Genomic DNA, 18512 nt, shown 5'->3' with positions numbered 1-18512 from the left:
CAGTCTGGAAAGTGCTGGCTCCACATTGGGACCCAAGGTGCCACCTCCCCCGGCACTGCTACCGCTGCCAAACGGGGGTGACGGAAGGACCTTTCTTCTGGGTTGGTATTTCAGAGTAAAATTTCCCACACCAAGGGGAGGGAAGGAAGGAAATCTTATTTTCCTATAAAAGGATTCCCTGCCTATATCCTACTTAGAGCATGTGACTGGGATGATAACGGGAGGGGGGGATCCTATAAACCATATCACAGGGCAAGAGGCTCTTGCTTTCTGCTTTTCCCCTCTGCCTTTGATATCTCTGACCTTCTGACAGATACCTGGAGCTGATCTAAAGAGAAATGCAAGAAGAGAGCCCTCGAATCACATTGACGCTTCATTCCTTCAGCAAGCTATATATATATTTTTTATTTTATAGTCGTTTGAACAGCAGAGAGTTTGGCAATAGTGACAGCCTCGGAAGCGTGCACCCTGCATTTGTGTGTGTCTGTGTTTCAATCCCTCCAGCCTGACTCCCACTAGACATCTTGGAATACCCACCATCATGCTGTTTTTAAACAAGGCAGCAAATTGAAATACCTCTTCCATGGGCTCCCCATGTGCATCAGTTCTTGACATGCCCAACCTGACAGCGCAGGGGATGTGACCCAAACCAAGCACCGGACAACAAAAGAACGGCTGATACCTTTCAGCCAACAGCCTGCACTTCTTTCCCATCATTGCTGTTTATTACAATTTTTTTTTTTTCTTTAACCTTTTTTTCAGCCAAGAATTACTGAGGCCAGACCTTCAGCTGGGCATGACTTAATAGGCACAAACAGTACTCAGCAAATTTATGTTTGCTGAGGACTGTGCCTGGATCAACAAAGACTGTACTATCAGCTGGGTTTCAATCCTTTAAACAGGTCAGATGTTTCCTGAAGCTGCTGAAGTGAGTTGTTCTGGGGTTCATTTTTGATACACAGTTGTTTTTTACATGGCAGCATATTCCATCCTAGCATTACTTTGTGTTATTTATGTAATATTTTCATCTTCTATTTCCAGGAATATATTTGACTGACTATGCTGCAAGTCATCCCTGCTTCCCCTGTGATGCTGGAGCATAAATAAAGCTTCTGATGGGATTTTTTTTTTTTTTTTTCTAAAAGATCTGGAAGTGGGTCTCACTCTCCCACTGAAATCAGTGAAACTGGCTTCTGGCTGATGAGAAAATGACCAACAAAGCGAGGAATGCTTCTGGAAAGGACACCCGCCTTCTCAGTAAGTCAACCCATGCCTGTTACTTGTTAATTCATTCATACACATCACTGGACTAGTCGGACAACCCGTTGAGCTGCTGGTACTCGGCCAGCAAGCCCGATTGTATCTCTCAATGCAAAGCAGGAGTAACTCCCTCTGCTTGTCAAGACCGAACCTTGATCCCTAGGAGACGGAATCAGGGCACTGTGAAGAACAAGGAGCTCCCACAGATCGCTGCCAGGGCTCGTGGGGGAGCAAAACAGGGGAAGAAAGCAGGAGCTAGCTATGCTGGTGTCCCAACAAAGCTCAACAAGATGGGAAAGGCCCTGGGCAGCCAAGGCAGCTGTTTGCCAGGCTGGACTGCTGCAGCAGTTCTTTGCCAAAACAACCAGGCCATCCTCATAAATTCCCTGTGTAAAAAAAATTATCTATAAATCATGCCTTAGTAAGAACGATGCAGCTGCTAATGGGGCTGGATGTGGCCAAATTGAAATGCTCTAATGGTCTCTAATCCGACACTGAGCTGTGACGATTCTCGTTGCAAAGAGTGACTCTACTTGAACATGTGTGCGTGTGCGTGCATACGTACATGGACACGTACACATACCTATAGCTTTATAATCCTGCTGCCAAGGGGGAAGACCCAGGTTGTGGGCGGGTGGGGGAAGGCCCCGCCGCTACACGATCATGAATTGGCAGACGTAGGGCAGCTGGTCTTTGCACCTCTTGTCGAACCACTTGCCGATCGCAGCCCCTGACAAAGCTGCGCAGTTTTCCAGCTTGCCACCGTCAGGCTGGGTGGTGATTTCAGTCTCCCAGTTCTTGTAGCGGACAGGACCGCCCGTCATGTCGACCCACTTGCCCTCCGCCGCCATGTCGTTGAGGCCCAGCCAGATCTCCGCTTCAGAGCCGATGCTCTTGCGCATGTAGTCGTAGAGAGCATCGTTCTCCTCCCCGCTCTGGGGGGTGCTGAGCGTGCCGCCCTGCGAGATGCAGTTTTCGCTGGCCTCGTGGTACGTCTTGGTCTCCGAAAATGCAAGAAAGCATTTTAGGTGAATTTTGGTGCCTTTCAGGCAAACTGAGAGGTTGCCACACAAACAGAACAAAAAGACAGAAAGGGAATTAATTTTAAAAACATCACCCAGGAAGAGGCAGCAGCAGCAAACACAGCGGCTGAACTATGAGCTTCATTTCTTAGGCTGCGCGGCAATCCGCAGGGCCATCCTCAGCAGCAGGGGAGTCCCAGGGGCCCTCTCCCTCCTACGCAGGGCACGGCTGTGGGGACATGCCCTCCCTGTCTTCAAACCATAGGGAAAAATGTATCTCGGGGTACCTCTGCCACCCTCTTGGTCTCTGTTGCTGTCAGATTACCTCTGTGTGGTCCTTCTGCCCCTTCCCCTGGCCTTGCTCTTCCCCAGCTGCTGCTACGGTTTCTCTGAAAGTTTTTTAGAGGCAGGGTTGGTTGTAGATGCTGCCGTGGTGTTGGAGTGTTTTGGGAAAAGTCTGCAATTTCAATTCAATCATCTTAATTATGCAAGCATGAGAAAAATGTCTTTTTTAATAGGCTTTGATCAGAAGTGTTGTGCTTGCACAGCTTGAGGTCTTCAGAGGAAATTTCTACTTGCCTCTAATTTTATTGTTAAGAATAGCAATTTATTTTTTTTTTTTTTTAAGATCTAAACCCTGAGACTGCAGGGTACTCTAGCCAAACAATAACTAATCAGAGCCATGCATTAATATCCAAACCAATGAACGTGAGCTTGGATCTAAAGCCTTGATTTTGCTTGTGTTCCTTTTCTTTTAAGGAAAAAATTCTCCTTAACTTGCTTTTTCATCTAATTTCTATTTTGTGTTCTGAAAATCCCTCTCTTACATATGTTGGTGGAGTTTGCACAGAATAACTGTGGGACATGGCTGGAAGATGAACATTTTGGGACTGTCCTCTGTATGTGTTCAATGAAGCATGGTGGGACTGACCTCCATGAGGTTCCCTGTGCAATATCATGATATGTATAAGAGACCAGGTTCACCATTTTATTGGATTTCAGACAAAAGAGTAAGCTACATTTGACTGAAGTGCAGACCAATCCATTACCCATCCCTCTAACTCATAAAGGAAAATGAACGTCTGGCTTAGTGTCATAGAAATATCCATAGCTTTACAAATGGGAAGCTCTAGCACATAAAGAGGGAGGCCATACGCTACACAACTCATGTCATTAACTGCCTGAGGAGCTTCAGCTGCCCGGAAGAATTGCAGCAAGACCACATTTTGCTTTGATCCCCAACCCCTCTCCCCATGATGGACTCCTTGTCACAAGGCACTTGGGCATCTCTTGTCAAAATGTGTGGAGCATTTGTAGCTGCTTTATAAGCAGCTCCTCTCTCAAAGCAAAAGCCATGCCTTCTTCAGCGAGTCATTTACCTGTCTGGAGTGCTTGCTTTTCCTTCAGTAGAGCAACCTCCTGAGAGATGTTGTCAATCATGGCCTTTAAGTCTTCAATCATTTTCAGGCTCACACCATCTGTGGGAAAAAACAAGGGAGGAGCATAAACATGGGCTGTGTCCCCCAAGGAGGCAGCTGAAGCTGTTCCTATCATCAGAACTCCCCATTTCTCTGCCTTTAGAGAAAGACAAACAAAAGGGATTTGCAAAGTCACTGTCCATCCCCTTGCACATCCATCAGAGTGAGCATTTGCTTGCTAGCCTGCTTCCACCACCAACTCTGTTTTACCATTTTGGGTTTTGGGGCTTCTCTCCTCGTGGGGCTTTGTGGGGTGGTGGGTCTCCCCTTGAGCTGCCTCTACAGTGCTGGTGTTGGGGGGGTGTCGCATCCATGAGCATCACAAGGTGCAGGCTTGTCTCTGGAGCCCCAGTGTAGGGCACTCGCCTGGGGTGGTGCTGCACTGGGGTCAAGTTCTCAAAATACAGGAGGGCAGTATCTGATGCTGCCTCTCCTGAACATGAGTCCTACCACACATGAGTGTTGTGTGGGGAACTTAAAGCTACTGATGAATAGGATGGTTTTTTTCATCCTCAAAAACATGCCCTCCCTCTCTCTATTCACAGCACACCCTCCTGACTTCCCTTAAACCCCCTAACACATGATCTTCTCTCTATGCGCTCCTTGCTGTGTCCCCACATTAGTCTGCTCTTATGGGTGTGTTGGCAAGAAAGCACTTCGCTCACCAGGCTGATGCTCAACAGGAAGGGCTGTAAGGGCTGCAGTACTTCCACCAGATCTGTCCCTGCACCACCAGCCACCCCATCCCTCAGGCCACCAACCATGCCATCCCTCAGGCCCTCACAGCTGCCTCTGCCATCAGCACCCCTGGTGCAGGTACCCAAAAATTGGCCAGAGCTGCTCTCCTGCCATGAGAAGACACCTCCTCGGCCAGGGAGTTGGTTGCAGCCTGCTACTAAAGCCTATGTCTTGCTAGGTGCATTGCTTCCGCAACAGCTCCAACCAGCTATTAATTGGTACTTGGATTTCTCCTGTCTAGGAGCAACAGGACCATTATGCCTTGGAGGTGGTGGGAGATCGAACATCGAGGCATTTGTATTGATAACGTGATCTCTGCTGCTCCAACTGCTTTACCTTGCAAGCATCTGGTAGTCCATGTGGGGTGAGAGGAAAGGGGACAATTTGCCCATGAATGCAGTAGGATGGACGTCCTTGAAGGTCAATGAGATGGGAAGCCAAGGCACCAAGCCAGGCAAGTCAGGAAGCAGGTTGGATGCAGACCAAAACCACTAGCCCAAAGATTACCATGAATATGAAAAACCAGTTACATCAGGAGGAGGGCATTAAGCTCTTTTACTCATTGCTCAATTAATTTTAATGGGTTCACTTAACACTGAGGCACTAGTTATTATTTTGCTGCCTTTGATAAAAATACTTTGTGGGAAACAGCTAATTAATGCTGGGGTTTTTTTCCATGCAAGTCTGTCTTGCAGCAGAACAAATGTCACTTAGGTTTAAGTAACACCCGAGAGCCATAGCAGGACACTGCCAATGAGTCTGGCTGGGGCAGCGCCTCACGTTGCTTCAGCCGGGTTTGCTGCTGGGTTCCCATCTAGAGGGTCCCTGCCATGCAAGGTGACATGTCTCCTTGATAACTACCTACGTGCCCTGTCCTTTTTCACCACCTCATTTCCAAATCCTGGGCCACAAGATATTCTTACAGTAGCAGATTCACCAGGATGTCGTGATGAGAACTGGGAGCGGTTAATCTGCACTTCAGCTACAAAGCAGGTACCACAGCTACATCAACAGACATCGAGTTTTCTATTTTATTACCAGAGGTTTTTGTCACTGTGCTGTCATTTCCTCAAGGCTCAGCTCCTGAAGCCTGTGACCAAGGCTTTTACAACTTGGGTCTGCTGCGATTGAAGCCAGCGTAAGGGTTGCCAATGCTGCCTGTGGGAGCTGGAGTGGGTCCTTGCGCAGCTAACTGCGAGCAGCAGGATTAAGCGCGGGCATAGGTGAGATGAAAAGGAGACTCACAGAAGGATGTGGTTTGCAATAGTCTGCTGGTTTGAAAGCCTGGCCAGTAATGTATTTGATGCTGCAAATGGGAGCTCTCACGCATTTTCCCTTGTTCTAATTATATGCTGAATAACAAACAAATCCCTCTGTACTTAATTTTCATTACTGAACTATCCCTATATGAAATCTGGATCTATATCTGGGTTGCTTAGCTTTGTCTGGGCAGTCATCATCTGGTTTGTTTCCATCTGAACAAGCTTCTCTCCCCCAGGGGGGCAAGCATCCCTCTGGTTTGCAATGTCTGACACCAGGCATTTCCACAAATGTCCCAGCTGGAAAAGTTGGGTCGCATATTGCAGTCTGTTCCCTGGGCCAGAGGAGGGGACCAAACACACCTGCAATAGCGTCCTGGGTTTGAGTGAGTGGTGGTGGTTTTGGTAGCAGGGGAGGGGTCTACAGAGGTGGCCCCCTGTGAGAAGCTTCTCAAAGCTTCCCTGGCTCCAAGTTGAACCTGCCTCTGCACCAAGGCCAGGCTAATTAGCAATAGTGACTGCACCTCTGTGATAACATATTTAAGAAGGGGAATCTGGGAGGAGGAGTTGGAGTTGTGAGGAAGAGTTTTGACGAGGACACCTATGCAAACATCGAGGTCAGTAGAAGGAAGGAGGAGGAAGGGGGGAAAGTGTGCCAGAGCAGAGCACCCCTGTATCCGATGGTGAGAGGGCAGGGCTGCCCCCCGCCACACATGGATGTCTACGGTGGCGCGGATGACAACCTGCAGCCTGTGGAGAACCTCACACCAGATCAGGTGGCTGCAACCGAAGGAGGCCGGGACTCTGAGGAGAAAAGAAGCACCCGCTGTTGTAGGTCAGCTCTGGGAAGATTGCAACGTAGTGGGGTGACCCACGCTGGAGCAGCCCAGGAAACACTGCAGCCCGTGGGAGAGACTCATGTCAGAGCTGGCTTGTGGAGGACTGTCTCCTGTGAGAGGGGGACGGCGCTGGAACAGGGGAGGAATGCCAGGAGTTCCCCCCTCCCCGAGGTGGAAGAAGTGGCAGGACTGACTGCACCCCCCATTCCCTGCCCCCTGTGCTGCTGGAGGGGAGCAGGTAGAGATATTGGGAGCAAAGTTGAGCCCGGGAAGAAGGGAGGGGTGGGGGGAAGGTGTTTTTAAGACGTGGTAATGCTTCTTATGGTCCTACTCTGTCTGTTAAGTGTTGTTGTTGTTAGTGACTGTATTAAATTTATGTTATTTTTTTCCTCCCCTAATGAGTCTGTCTTTTGCCCATGACCATAACAGGTGCGTCACCTCTCCCTGCCCTTACCTTGATTCCTGAGCCTTTTGCTTTATTTTCCCCTACTCAGCACTGGGGGAGAAAGGGAGAATGAACAGCTCCATGGTGCTCAGTTGCCCTCTGAGCATAAACCACAACAACTGGTTTATATCAGTGTAAATGTTCACAGACATTTTCAGGGAAGAGCACCCAGACTACAAGATTACACTGCAGTTTTGGGCAACATCAGGAGTGGAGCCCAAATCAGTCCCCATCCACTGATTTAAGCATCTGGACTCAAATTTCCATCTCAAATTACCTTAAAAATATATGTGAGAGCTACGCAAAGATGTTCCCTCCTGTGCCCCCAGCACCCCGCTTCAGCTGTGACCAAGGGGAGGGCCCCCTCCCCAGGGTGGTGGGTACCCAGCCTGTACCCCCAAGCCGGAGGGTGCCATCGACCCCAGGCAGTGGTGTCATCACCCACCTCCCCGGGGCACCCTTCTCAGCAAGACCCCCGGGGCCACCAGAGGAGGGCAAATCGCGCCTGCTCCCCAAGACATCAGGGTTCAAGGACAGTTTGCTGAACCGCTGCATCTGGAAATATCACTGGGGAGCAATTTGAGGCGGGGGGAAAAAACAACAGCAGGCAAAGCAAATGTGCTGTCTCAGCATTTTCTAAATGCTATGGTTTGGCTTTTTTCATGTTGAAACAGCACCGTTTTTGTTGGGAAGCAGATCCAAATGTAGGCAATAATTACAAAACAGAAGAAAAAAGAAAACAAAACAAGAAACAAAGTAAAAGTAAAAAAAATAGAAAAAGCTTGGCTCAAATCATCGTTTTCTTATCTAACATCTGTGGTTTGGCTGCACAGATTTAAAATAAATAAATCTAGCCAAACACCCCAACCCTCCAGCGGCTTCACCCTGCCCGACCCTCCCCAGCAAAGGGCAGGGGGTGAGCCGGGACAGAGGCGCTGGGGGCCTGGGATGGGGATGGGTCCATCCTGCGCTCGCTCAGAGCCCTGGCCCCTGTGGGGGGTGGGCAGGCTTGCATGTGGTGAGGGGCTGGGAGCGAAGAGGAGCCCCGCAGGGGATTTTTAGCACTTTCCTCCCTCTTTCTACGCCCCTGATGTTGATAAAAATCAGAAAAAGTTTAAGTAAGACATGCTGGAAGTTTGCAGTAAAGGCAGGGCAGTTGACCTGCCATGGGGTTGGATGTGGCTGGCCAAAAAATGCCAAGTTGTTGGTTTTTTTCTTTTTCCCCACAGAAAACTTGACCTCTCCTTTGAGAAGAAACTCTCAAACTCTCAGCAAAAACTGGCACCAGCTGTTCCAGGTGGCTTGATTTTCAGGACACCCCCCTCAAAAGTTTTTAAATCAGAGCCCAATTTTTCTATCACAAAGGTGATTTTTCTCCTACCTTCTTGAAACCAATCGGTTACAACTAGCAGTTGAAGTGATGCAGAGAGAAAAGTAAGTTTTCTCTAAGAAATGTATCTCTCTCTGTGGGTGCCTCCAGTGAGTGAAATGCACATATGTACCCTATACAAGCCTAAGGGGGTATCTTTTGCTCTAGAAAATAGCCACAGACTAGAGATGTGGAATAAGCAGCTATGCCATGATTTCATAGAAAGATCTAATGCGAGAAAAAGGAAAAACTTCTCAAGGGTGGGATCTGATGAAAATAGCCACCGGGTGAGCATAGAGAGCAGCTTGGCCAAGTGAATTCCTGGGATGCTTCTTCCTCACTCCCTGCTTCGTTCCAACCAGGAAAGCGCCTGCCAGAAGCGGTCCAAGCCCACACGACTGCAGTCGGACACATCAGACAGGCAGGCTCACACGCCACCGGGCTGCAACACAAGCCGCTTCCTTACCTGCCTTCTCCTGCAATTAATGTGCATTGAATCAGAGGGAGAAAGGATGGGACGGTAGCAAAAAAGGAGAAGGGAAAAAAAAAGAGCACTAAGGAAAAAAAAAAAAAATTTAGGCACCTTTTTGTGTGCATTGCCCTCTGGTAAACCTGACTAGTCAGAGCTCGTTCATTGGCTTCATATACACCCAGGGCAAGGTGTTTTAAAATAAAGGTCCATGTTGATATTTAATGGAATACATATTATCTACCTACACGTCTCCAAATCTACAACAGCAGTCTGTCATCTACCACTTGCTTCTGAAAAGTGAATGAGAAGGGATGGAGGTCATAGAAACAGAGATTTTAGTAGAGGAAAAGTTTGGGGCAAACCTTAGAGATAACATGGAAAATGCGTTGCCCTCTGAAATTCAGACCAAGCTGTCCCATCAAATTTATTCAGAATAGCAACCCACCAAAAATATTTCAGTCTCCTCACCATTTTACAGAAGGGCTACAGAAATATTCCCATAGGGGGGCAAAAAATACAAGTTATTAGGTTTTTAATGCTTTTGTTAGAAATTTCATTAAAACACTGTTCAATGCCCAAACGACTGGGCTAATTGCATCCCCCCCAGACCCCTCGAAGTTTCTTTGCAGGGAAGGTGCCACTGCTCCTTACCTTTCTTGGCAGCCACTGGTTTTTGTCGGACTTTGGCGTTTTGCTGGCTGGAGACCTGGGTGAGGGAGAGAAGGCAAAGGAGAAGGATGCAGGCTCCCCGGAGCACCATGCTGCTGCCGTTCGGTGCCGAGCAGAGGTGGAGTGACTCCGCTCTGCCCTCAGACAGCTGGCTTAACACCGGCTTGGAATCAGAAATGGCTGTCCCAGAAAGCCGCCCGCTGAGCCCCGGCCAGAGGCAGCCTCCCGGCCCCGGGGGGGGCTCAGGCGGCTCTGGCCAAGGCTGAAAACATCCCAGCGGGTTTGCATTTCTTAGCAGACTGCTTGTTTTTGTTTGGAAAAAAAAAAAAAAAAAAGATGGGAATGAATGTACTGAAAGTCTGCTAAACTAAACATAAGGAAAGGCTGTGAGTGTAGCTGGAATGATTTCCTACGGCTTTTAGCAAAATGCCACAAGTTTGATCTCATGTGTCAGCGATGGCAAGGACATGAGGTATGAAACTGCATTTGGGTAGCTGAGGGAATAGAGAGGGGCCAGCCTGCCCAGGCAACCCCTCGGCAGGGCTGCCTGCAAGGGCTGCTGTGAGCACCAACAGAGGTGGAGGGAGCCCGTGGGGACACTGAGCACCCCAGTCCCCGACATAGAATGATGCAAGGCCCTGCATGGAGATTTCTGGTTTATCCCCACTGCAAGGGACTGCTGTGACCCCCCAGACTGAATGCAGCTTGGGAGGGGTGAGCAGAGGGCTTTTTTTTTTTTTCTAGCGTAGTCCTTGCTCAAAGTGTAGGACAACTCTTACACCTCAAAAAAACAGTCCCGCCATGGCCTTGGTGGGATTCTCCATGAGAGATGAGGCTGATGCCTCATGCCTGCCTCTTCCCAGCTCTGAACAGGGTCCCCTCTGGAGGATGACCCTTGCTGTGGGGGTCACCCATTTCCCTGATCACTGTGGGGATGGGAGGCAGTTGCGGGCAGCCCTGCCTGCTGTGGGCAGAGCCATCCCATGAGAGCCAGCTGCTTTCTCCCCTCTGCCCTGGCAGTGATCTCTTGTTTGCCCTTAGACAGCCACAGTTGAAGGCAGCTTCCCATGCAATAGGTTTGGACCTCTATTTTTGGGACACTCCTCCTCCAAAAGGGGGGTGATGTGCACAGCAGCCCCGCAGTGTGTGTGGCTGTGCCTTTGCTCTTGTCCAGCTCCCAAATTTAGGTTGCAGGATAAGGCTTCAGTCTGTGCCCATGCAGGTAGGCTTGGTGGCACCCCCCTTTGGCTGTGGGACCTGCCTGGGACTGAGGGGCAGCAGGAGCCAACCTGGAGTTTGCCTCCCTTTTCCTTACACCGATGGCTGGAGACAGAGGGTGGCTCCTGACCCTAGGCTCAAATTGCTGGTTCTGGGGCAATTCCAGCATAAATCGTTCTCCTCACGGTGATTTCCATTCTCAGGGGTGAGGACAGCTGCGCTGGTCATACTGCACCCTACTCCTATGGCAATTTTGCAAGGACAGGGAGGTCAGTGCTGTGGGGCTGCCTGGCAGCAGCATCACACTGGGACCTCAGAGGCACCTGGGTGGCACCTCCCAGGGGAGCAAGACTCCTTAGGCGACAAAGGCATCCCCACCACCAGACCATGCCGAGGCTTCACATGCTTTTCATTTTCCAAAACTGCTTTCAGTTCTGTAGGATAGGAAACCAAACAACAGCTCCAGAGGTTTTAACCAAACTGGAGGGCTGCTCATTGTGTCGCGCTCTATCCCTTTCCATTGCCCTGGCTGGGAGCTGGAGGTGTTTTGGCTCTGTCTCACCCCACCGGTCAAGCCAGAAGGGAGATCTGAGCCTCTACACCTTTTTCCCTGAAAGTGATCTGAAACAGGACAGTGTTTCGGCAGGCCTGGGCAAAAGCATGGATTAAGAAAGCTGGGAAGATGTTTGATCTGCTACGCAGATGTCCCACTAAGAGGAAGGCTGCTCCCTCTCCACACCAAGTGCATTGCAACTGCCTGGCGCTGGACTGCTTCCCTTCCTCCTCTGGCAGTGCTCACACGTTTTGAGTCAAAATCTACAGGTGCACTTTGCACTTAGGAAATCTGGCATGTGCCAGGGTCAATAATCTGAAGCGGTGAGCTGCTTCACGAGGCATGGTGGCTCTGAAAAGCTGGTTGATGCTTCACATGCCCAGCCCCAGAGTCAGGCTATGTACATGGCAGGGGCCTTCCCTGGTGGTTAGGTGGCTAAAAAAACTTAGAAATTTGGGGTTTCACTCAGTTTTGGGAACAGTCAGGCTTCTAAATACCCCCAGAACTGTAACAGACAACCAGGATGAGCTGCACTCAGGATGAGGGAGCACATTTAACAAAAATTGATTCTTCCTGAGACCCCTCTGCAGAGTCCCAGCCAGACTTCTTGGAGCATCTGTGCTGTGCTGAGCAGCCCTGCAGCCTAAACCAAGACCACCACCTGATTTTTTGGTTGCTGGGTTGTTCAGCAGCTACAGCACAAGCAAGTGAGCTTTTCCTGCAGGAGGAGCAGGAACAATCTGAGTAAGTGAAGAAAATTCATGTACAGAGAAAAGACGAGGGACGGGCATTTTGGAGAACAAAGTGCTCCAGACATTGGCCCTTGACTTAATTTTTGAGAAAAGATTTAATGTTAAGATGCCACCCAGCACGATGTGAACCACTGGAGTCATAGGAACATAAAAGGTCTGAGATAAACAGGGGTGAGGTCGGAAAAAGAGCTGCCGTTGATTTAGTTTGGCCACAACTGTGGAACCCTGCCTCACCCTGCTTTTGCTGACTAAGGAAAACACTGCCCTTATGTCCTACCTGAACAGAGCTCCTTTGCAGTTCAAGCTTTTGAATCCAAGGAGGAATGGGTTTGATTTTCACTCTCCTTTACCACACCCCCCCCTCCCCACTCAAATTTAAGCCAGAGAACATGTATTTTGGGGATTTACCGTTCTCCTGTCTGGACTATCCCAAAATCGTATGGAAACCAAGAGATGCCAGACACCTACATACACATACACTTTCCCTTCTCTTGACACTTGAGTAGCATTTACCTATCCAAAGTACTTGTGGCAATTCAGCACCTCCCAGTTTTCCTTGGCTCCAGATTTGCTCGCCTGCCGTTGCTTTGATTCATGTCTTTCCACGCTGGGGAAAAAATGAAATGCTCTCTTTGCTGTGCATGAAACAGATGGCTCTGGTGTGGAGTCTGACAGCAATCCCTAACAACAGGTTTCTGGGTGGCTGGGACCCGCTGGAGCATTGCATTTGTCTGACTCCCCAGCTGAAAGGAGAAGGGCAGGGTGACTTTCCATTAGCCCCTGAAGGACAGGTCTGTAATGAAGGGTGCATCTGTCTGCACCAGCCAGCAGGTCCTGTGCTGGATGCCACCACTGTATTTCTTTAAAAAGAGAAAAATGAAAATAAGTAGATTCAAAAAACTTGTCTCTGGCTGTAACACCTATTCACAGGGGGCTTTGCCCCAGTTCTGTCCTATGCAGACTGAAAAAAACCCCAAAACTTGACATTATAAGAGCTCATAAACCCCCATGAACTGACCTGACATGAGCAAGCTGAAGTGTTGCTGCAGTGGGTCCAGAAGGGGGATGCTATGAGCAACGGCCACTAAAACCTGAAAGGCCCTTGCCCATACCCAGCGCATCCCCTGCCTGGGCTCCTGCTGAAGCCCGAGGTTGCAGTTCCAGTCAAATAACAGGGCTACCAGCGGTCCTTTGTAAGTTGGATCTTTGGGCAGGCATCATGGTTTTGAGATCCTGATGATTCACACTTCTTATGTAAGGGAGGCGTGGGAGGTGGGTAGAGGTAATCCTTTTTATTAGATGAACTAACAGAACTGGAAGACAGTGGTGAGGTTTTGGCCCCACAAACCCTGCCCCTTTGGGGCTGAAAGAAAAGCAGCGAAGGTCAGAGCTGAGGAGAAACAGCTGGGAGGCTTGTTAGGCACACACAGCCCATCGGAGAGAAAGGGAGCAGGCACTGGGGGAAAGGGCACAACAGTTAATTCATGGAAGGGTTAATGAGAAGTAGAAAGACTATGATTATGCCAAGAAACGAGGTTTTGGTCTATGATTTTTTAAATCTATGCAATTATGGATTTTACTTCCCAGTAAAAGCATTTTACTCCCTGGCTTCAATCCCAGTCTCCTGGTCAGAGAGAGAGTAGATCCTGCTAGCTTGTAAGGAAACCGGTTCAAGACGAAAAGAGAGTGCAGAAGAACCTATACTTATGGAAACTGTCCCAGGGCTGCAGGGAAGCAGTCAGAAAAGTTTACGTGGCTTTGGGAAACCCAGTAAATAGGCTGCAATGCTGAATTTGGAAGGCTTTCAGTTAGCAAAACAGTGGCTGGAACAAGCTCACGAAAGGAAGATGGATGCTCCTGGCAGTGATGCAGACCTGTGATTTCGTGCCCAGCTAGGCGAGGAAATGGGCAGCAAGATCAGAGGCTATTTTGATTCAGGTCCTAGGAAATGAGCAGGTATTGCCAAGCCAAGAAATGAGGCAGCACCGCTGCACAATGGCTGGAAAGTGGAAGGGTGGACTAGATAACAGTATTCACATGGTTATTATCAAAATCAGCAATTACCAGACCTGGCTTTTCAAGGCTAAGTTACCAGTTCAAAGACAGGCTACCACAATGCTGAATGATGCTTCCCTTTGACTGGCTCCTGCCTCCCCCGCTGGCACTGACAGCAGGAAAGCAAAGGAGAGACCCAAAAGCACCTTTACATGTGGGCCCGTGCAACTTGGTGGCTCAAGCCATGGCTGGGGCAGCATACTGAGTTTCATACCTCTGCTGCCTTGGCCAAATCCACTCTGCAGGGGGAGGATCCGTGTCTAAGCAACACCAGAATAACCTCAAAAGGAGAAAAACAGCAGTGGACAGTAAAAACTGCGCTGCGAGGAAGTGGGGCTAACAGAAAGAAAGTGGGGCTAACAGAAGAAAATCTCTGACATTAATTAGCTGCTGCCCAAACTCGTGCTGGCATCATTCCTGATTTCCATCAGCATAAACAACATCAGAACAGGTTAAAGAGACAAATCTGTGGATCATTGTTTTTGAGACCAATCGAGAAGAAATGCGGTAATAGTTCAGGAAAGGGCGGTTTTCATAAGGACAATGATGAGGAAAACCAAGGAGTCAGCACTTTGCCAAAACGTTATTCCCAGCACCAGCCTTAGGAAATTGGCTCTGAGCCTCCGGAGGGAGCCTTCCCACCACATCCCATAGCAAGCACAGCTCACATCCCTACCCCATGATCATCAAGGGTCACACAGGACAGAAGGATCTGTGCTAAAGGAGATCCTCAGGCCTTAAACCAGACCCGAACATGGAGAACCTGAGTTCAAGTGCTATCAGCTGCTCAAAATCCTCGTTTCCAAAAGGAGCTGCACCAAAGGTCTCACCCTCCCTTCTTTTGGAGCACGCAGCTCCTGTGGGCTAGGGTAAATCTGGCTGTCTTCACCGCTTTGCTTTTCTGCCTGTCACACCCCAAAGAAAACTATAGTCAAGTGTCTAACACCAAAACTCTGGAGAAATTCCTAATTGTGTAGGTTCGCTAAGCAGGCTGCATGAAACTGCATGTCTCAGCATCAGCACAAGTGAAGTCACTGTTGAAATTAGTCAGTATTTTAGGACTGGCAGATGGCAGTTCTGCCAGCTTATGATCTTGTTGTATGTCACTCACCTTTGAGCGATGGTTTGATTTCATACGGTGGTGGATGTTGAATTAGATTTTAAGAGAATTTCAGTGTCAGCCTCATTAGTTCCTTAATTTTTTGAATTTAGAGAAAGGTTTGCATGATCAGACAGCAGGTAAAGCCTCATCAGATTAAAGCTGGTCTCTCTCTGGAGGTAAAGAAGAGAGGTAGGACATAAGTCGTGACTTTTCAACCCATAGGTTTCCAACCCTGGAAGTAACAAGGCTTACCAATTGCCAAAACACAGTGAGAACATGTAGTGAGAGTGCTCCTCTGGGAGAGCCTGCATGCTGGTGGCTCTGAGCACCTCCAACACCCGAGCACAGCTTGCCTGGTTGCAAGTCCCTGCCATGCCAGCAGGGTGCAGGAGGGCTGCTGTATATCAGAAAGCAGCTGAGATTTCATTTCCTTTTTTCCCCTCCAAAGGTATGAGCTAAGGGGCTGGAGTAACTATGATATTCTCAAGTCTAAATCAGGGACATCAGATTTGATCTGGAAATGGTGTGATGTGAAAACTCACGTGTCCTGTGCTGCTCTCTTACCCTTATCTTGAGAACAGGGTAACAACAAAGATGTTCACAGAGCCCGTAAGATAACCACAACCTTATTAAAGAGTGTTCCAGTTGATGAAACTGAGGTTGGAAACCATCACCAGGGAGTCATTAACAGGTGCATGTTTGAGATCCTGATGTTGTTTTGCAGGAACAGCAAAAAAGTCTTTGTTACTTAATAGCTTGAAATGCAGCTGATCCAAGGGAAAAGCAAGGCAGTGCAGTCTCTGCGGGGAGAGGGGTAGCAAAGTGCCCTGCTGTGGCCGAGCACTCTCACTGTGAGCCTGGGACTTCACCAAAGCAAAAGGACTGAGCGACCAGACATTTCAGCCCCAAACCAGCCCCTGGCAGCTGCCTCCCTGACAGCAGTGACCAGGCAGGTGACACCTGCCTCTGTGTGGCACAGCTCACAGGAGCTCCCGTGTTCTGCCTCTGCCTCACTCTGGCAGGAATGTACAAGGGGTTGGGGAGCAGGGAAGAACAGCATGGAGGATGATGGCTGAGGAGCTTCAGTCCCAGCCTGCAGACCTGCTCTTGCACTTTGCTCAAGTGCGTTAAAGGAATAGGAGGGAACAAGGCTTGGGTAAGGATTGAAAGCACTTGGGTCTCACCAGTCACAGCCACTTCTTCCTCCTCTAGGTCTCAGTGGCTGCTTACTACAGGCAAAGTAAACCAGTGCCACAGCAAGGCTGGAGAACATCCCGCTGCTGAGGAGGGCAGTGGCATCTGCTGAAGATTAAAAGAAAAGCTGGAAGCAGCCCTAGCAGAAGGTAGAAAATCCCAGTTAATTCCTGTTTATAGAGAAAAAGCAGAAGTTCCTTATTATCTACATCAAATCAAGGTGTTGAGCCCCTTGAAGAGAGACTTGCATATGCCAGTCTCACAGGAGCCATAAGCTCTGGCTCACATGAACTTCTCTTTACAACAGGCTGTGCTGAGTCAAGTTTTCATAAGGCCTGACTGTGGGTGGCACAGCCCCTCTCCTCCCCACTGCCTCCATGCCCACCCCTAGGCAGAACGAGCTCCCCTCTCCTCCCCAAACTACACAATTACAATGTTGGACTGCTATCAAAGTGTTGGCTTATGGGATTCCTGGGCTTGGTAAATCTGCTGTGCATCACCCTGAGCGTAAACACAGATCTGGAGGAACACGAGAACCAAATGAGTCAGGCCCACTGACCTACAGCCTAGCCCTCTCCTGCTTCAAGGGGGCTGTCCCTGTCAAACCTTTAGACCTTTAAGCTGAGATACATGGGGGGGGGGAAAAAAAAAAAAAAAGGAGTAAATTGCAGCCGAGTGCTTTTTAAATTTAGGCAACACAAATAGAAGCCTATCAGGAGCTGCTAGACTCCTCATGTCTAGTAGAACAGCTTTCAGCCTCTTGACACTCCCAGCAGAAGCAATTAATTTCTGGGACAAACACAGCTATCCCACTCTGCAGATGTTTCCTCTTAGCTCTACTGGACTTGAGTCAATGAAAACGTGGCAATATCTGCACAGCAACACATGGAACTTTCCACCAGCCCAGATGGGAACAGGAGCAGTCTCAGTTAAAGTCTCTACTAAAAAATCTAACTGCTATTTTTGTTTGGGATGGAAAGGAGGAGTTAAAGAGAGCTAAGAAAATAGAAATGGGCAGCATAGCGCTTAGTATGCCTGAGAACCACCATCTCAAAGATTTCTTGGCAGATGTTGCATCAGCTGGGAGAGCTGTAGGCTCTTTTACCCCTGTCAGAGCTTTGTTTATCCATCTGGGACATGAGCTGGTAGCAGCAAGCCTCCAGGAGCAGCTGAGACCAACTAGCAGCTGTGTAATACTTTTGGCTGGACTCATTATTTATATCTCAGGGGTAGAAGCAGCCCCAGTCTGAGCTGGGGTCACACTCCACCCCATGCTTTGCCATGCCAACAGATGGGAGGTAGTGAATGCGGAACGAATGGGACCCCTTGAAGACCTTCATTTCATTCTGTGCCTGCTTACACAGCTACAGAAGACCTGGGGGAGAGGACACACGTGGTTAGAGGAGGCACTGCAGAGACCTGCATCATGTTAATTTACAGTGACGCTCTCAGGAAGTGCTTGGTACCAAGTGTTTTGTGACTGAGGTAGCCATTTTTGTATACACGGCTGCTCCACAGGTTTCCCTGTGCTGGCAGCAGACAGAGATGCCCAGGTACCAAGAGTTTGTTTTTTAAATGTCTTGAGCACATAGCCTAGATCTCCGATGGGCTAAATATTTGCCATCCTTAGTAAGAAGTGGAGAAGGAACACACACATATTCACCTCCGCAGAGGTGTCAGTTAACATGCTTGAAAACACAGTGAGGTTTCTGTCCTCCCACCCCCCCAAAAATCAATTTAAAATTAAAAGCATCTGGAGAACAGGCAAGAAGCATCTTAAATGATGTAACTTGCAAAACGCTTGGAGATCCTTCAGCTGGAAGGCTGTGCAGAAATACACTATTATTACCATGTTACAAAATTCACCCTGGAAGTAACTCTGGGCAGCCTTTTGGTATCCAACCACAAATCTGTAATAAACTAGGCAACAGCTATTCAGAGAATGACTGTGGTTTAAGACTTGCAATCCTCATTTACATTAACCATTTTCTGAAACATTAAAGAACACATGACCAAAGAAAAACTGTCTGTGACAAGTCTAAGATACTGTAAATGGTTTTTCTCCCTTCAGTTTTCTTTCTTTCTAC

General features: G+C 48.7%; 1 protein-coding gene across 1 annotated transcript; it reads right to left on the bottom strand.

Moving 5' to 3' along the window:
- Positions 1-376: 376 nt before the first annotated feature.
- CLEC3B (C-type lectin domain family 3 member B) lies at positions 377-9794 on the bottom strand. Its single transcript, XM_074900697.1, has 3 exons — positions 9534-9794; positions 3662-3760; positions 377-2314 (listed from the first exon to the last, which is right to left on the bottom strand). The coding sequence occupies exons 1-3, from the start codon at positions 9640-9642 to the stop codon at positions 1914-1916; spliced, it is 609 nt and encodes a 202-aa protein (XP_074756798.1). The 5' UTR covers positions 9643-9794; the 3' UTR covers positions 377-1913.
- Between the last annotated feature and the right edge of the window lie 8718 nt (positions 9795-18512).

Source organism: Athene noctua, chromosome 2 (assembly GCF_965140245.1).
Source record: "Athene noctua chromosome 2, bAthNoc1.hap1.1, whole genome shotgun sequence".
Classification (NCBI taxonomy): Eukaryota; Metazoa; Chordata; class Aves; order Strigiformes; family Strigidae; genus Athene; species Athene noctua.
The sequence above is the reverse complement of the archived record's forward strand: the minus strand, read 5'-3'. Positions and strand labels throughout refer to the sequence as shown.

Bases quoted from the DNA above. Each gene is read 5' to 3' on its own strand.
- CLEC3B (XM_074900697.1), bottom strand. From the start codon at position 9,642: ATGGTGCTCCGGGGAGCCTGCATCCTTCTCCTTTGCCTTCTCTCCCTC. The intron at 3,761-9,533 runs GTAAGGAGCAGT...TTTTTCCCACAG, and splicing joins ACCAGTGGCTGCCAAGAAAG to ATGGTGTGAGCCTGAAAATG. The intron at 2,315-3,661 runs GTAAATGACTCG...GCAACCTCTCAG, and splicing joins AAAGCAAGCACTCCAGACAG to TTTGCCTGAAAGGCACCAAA.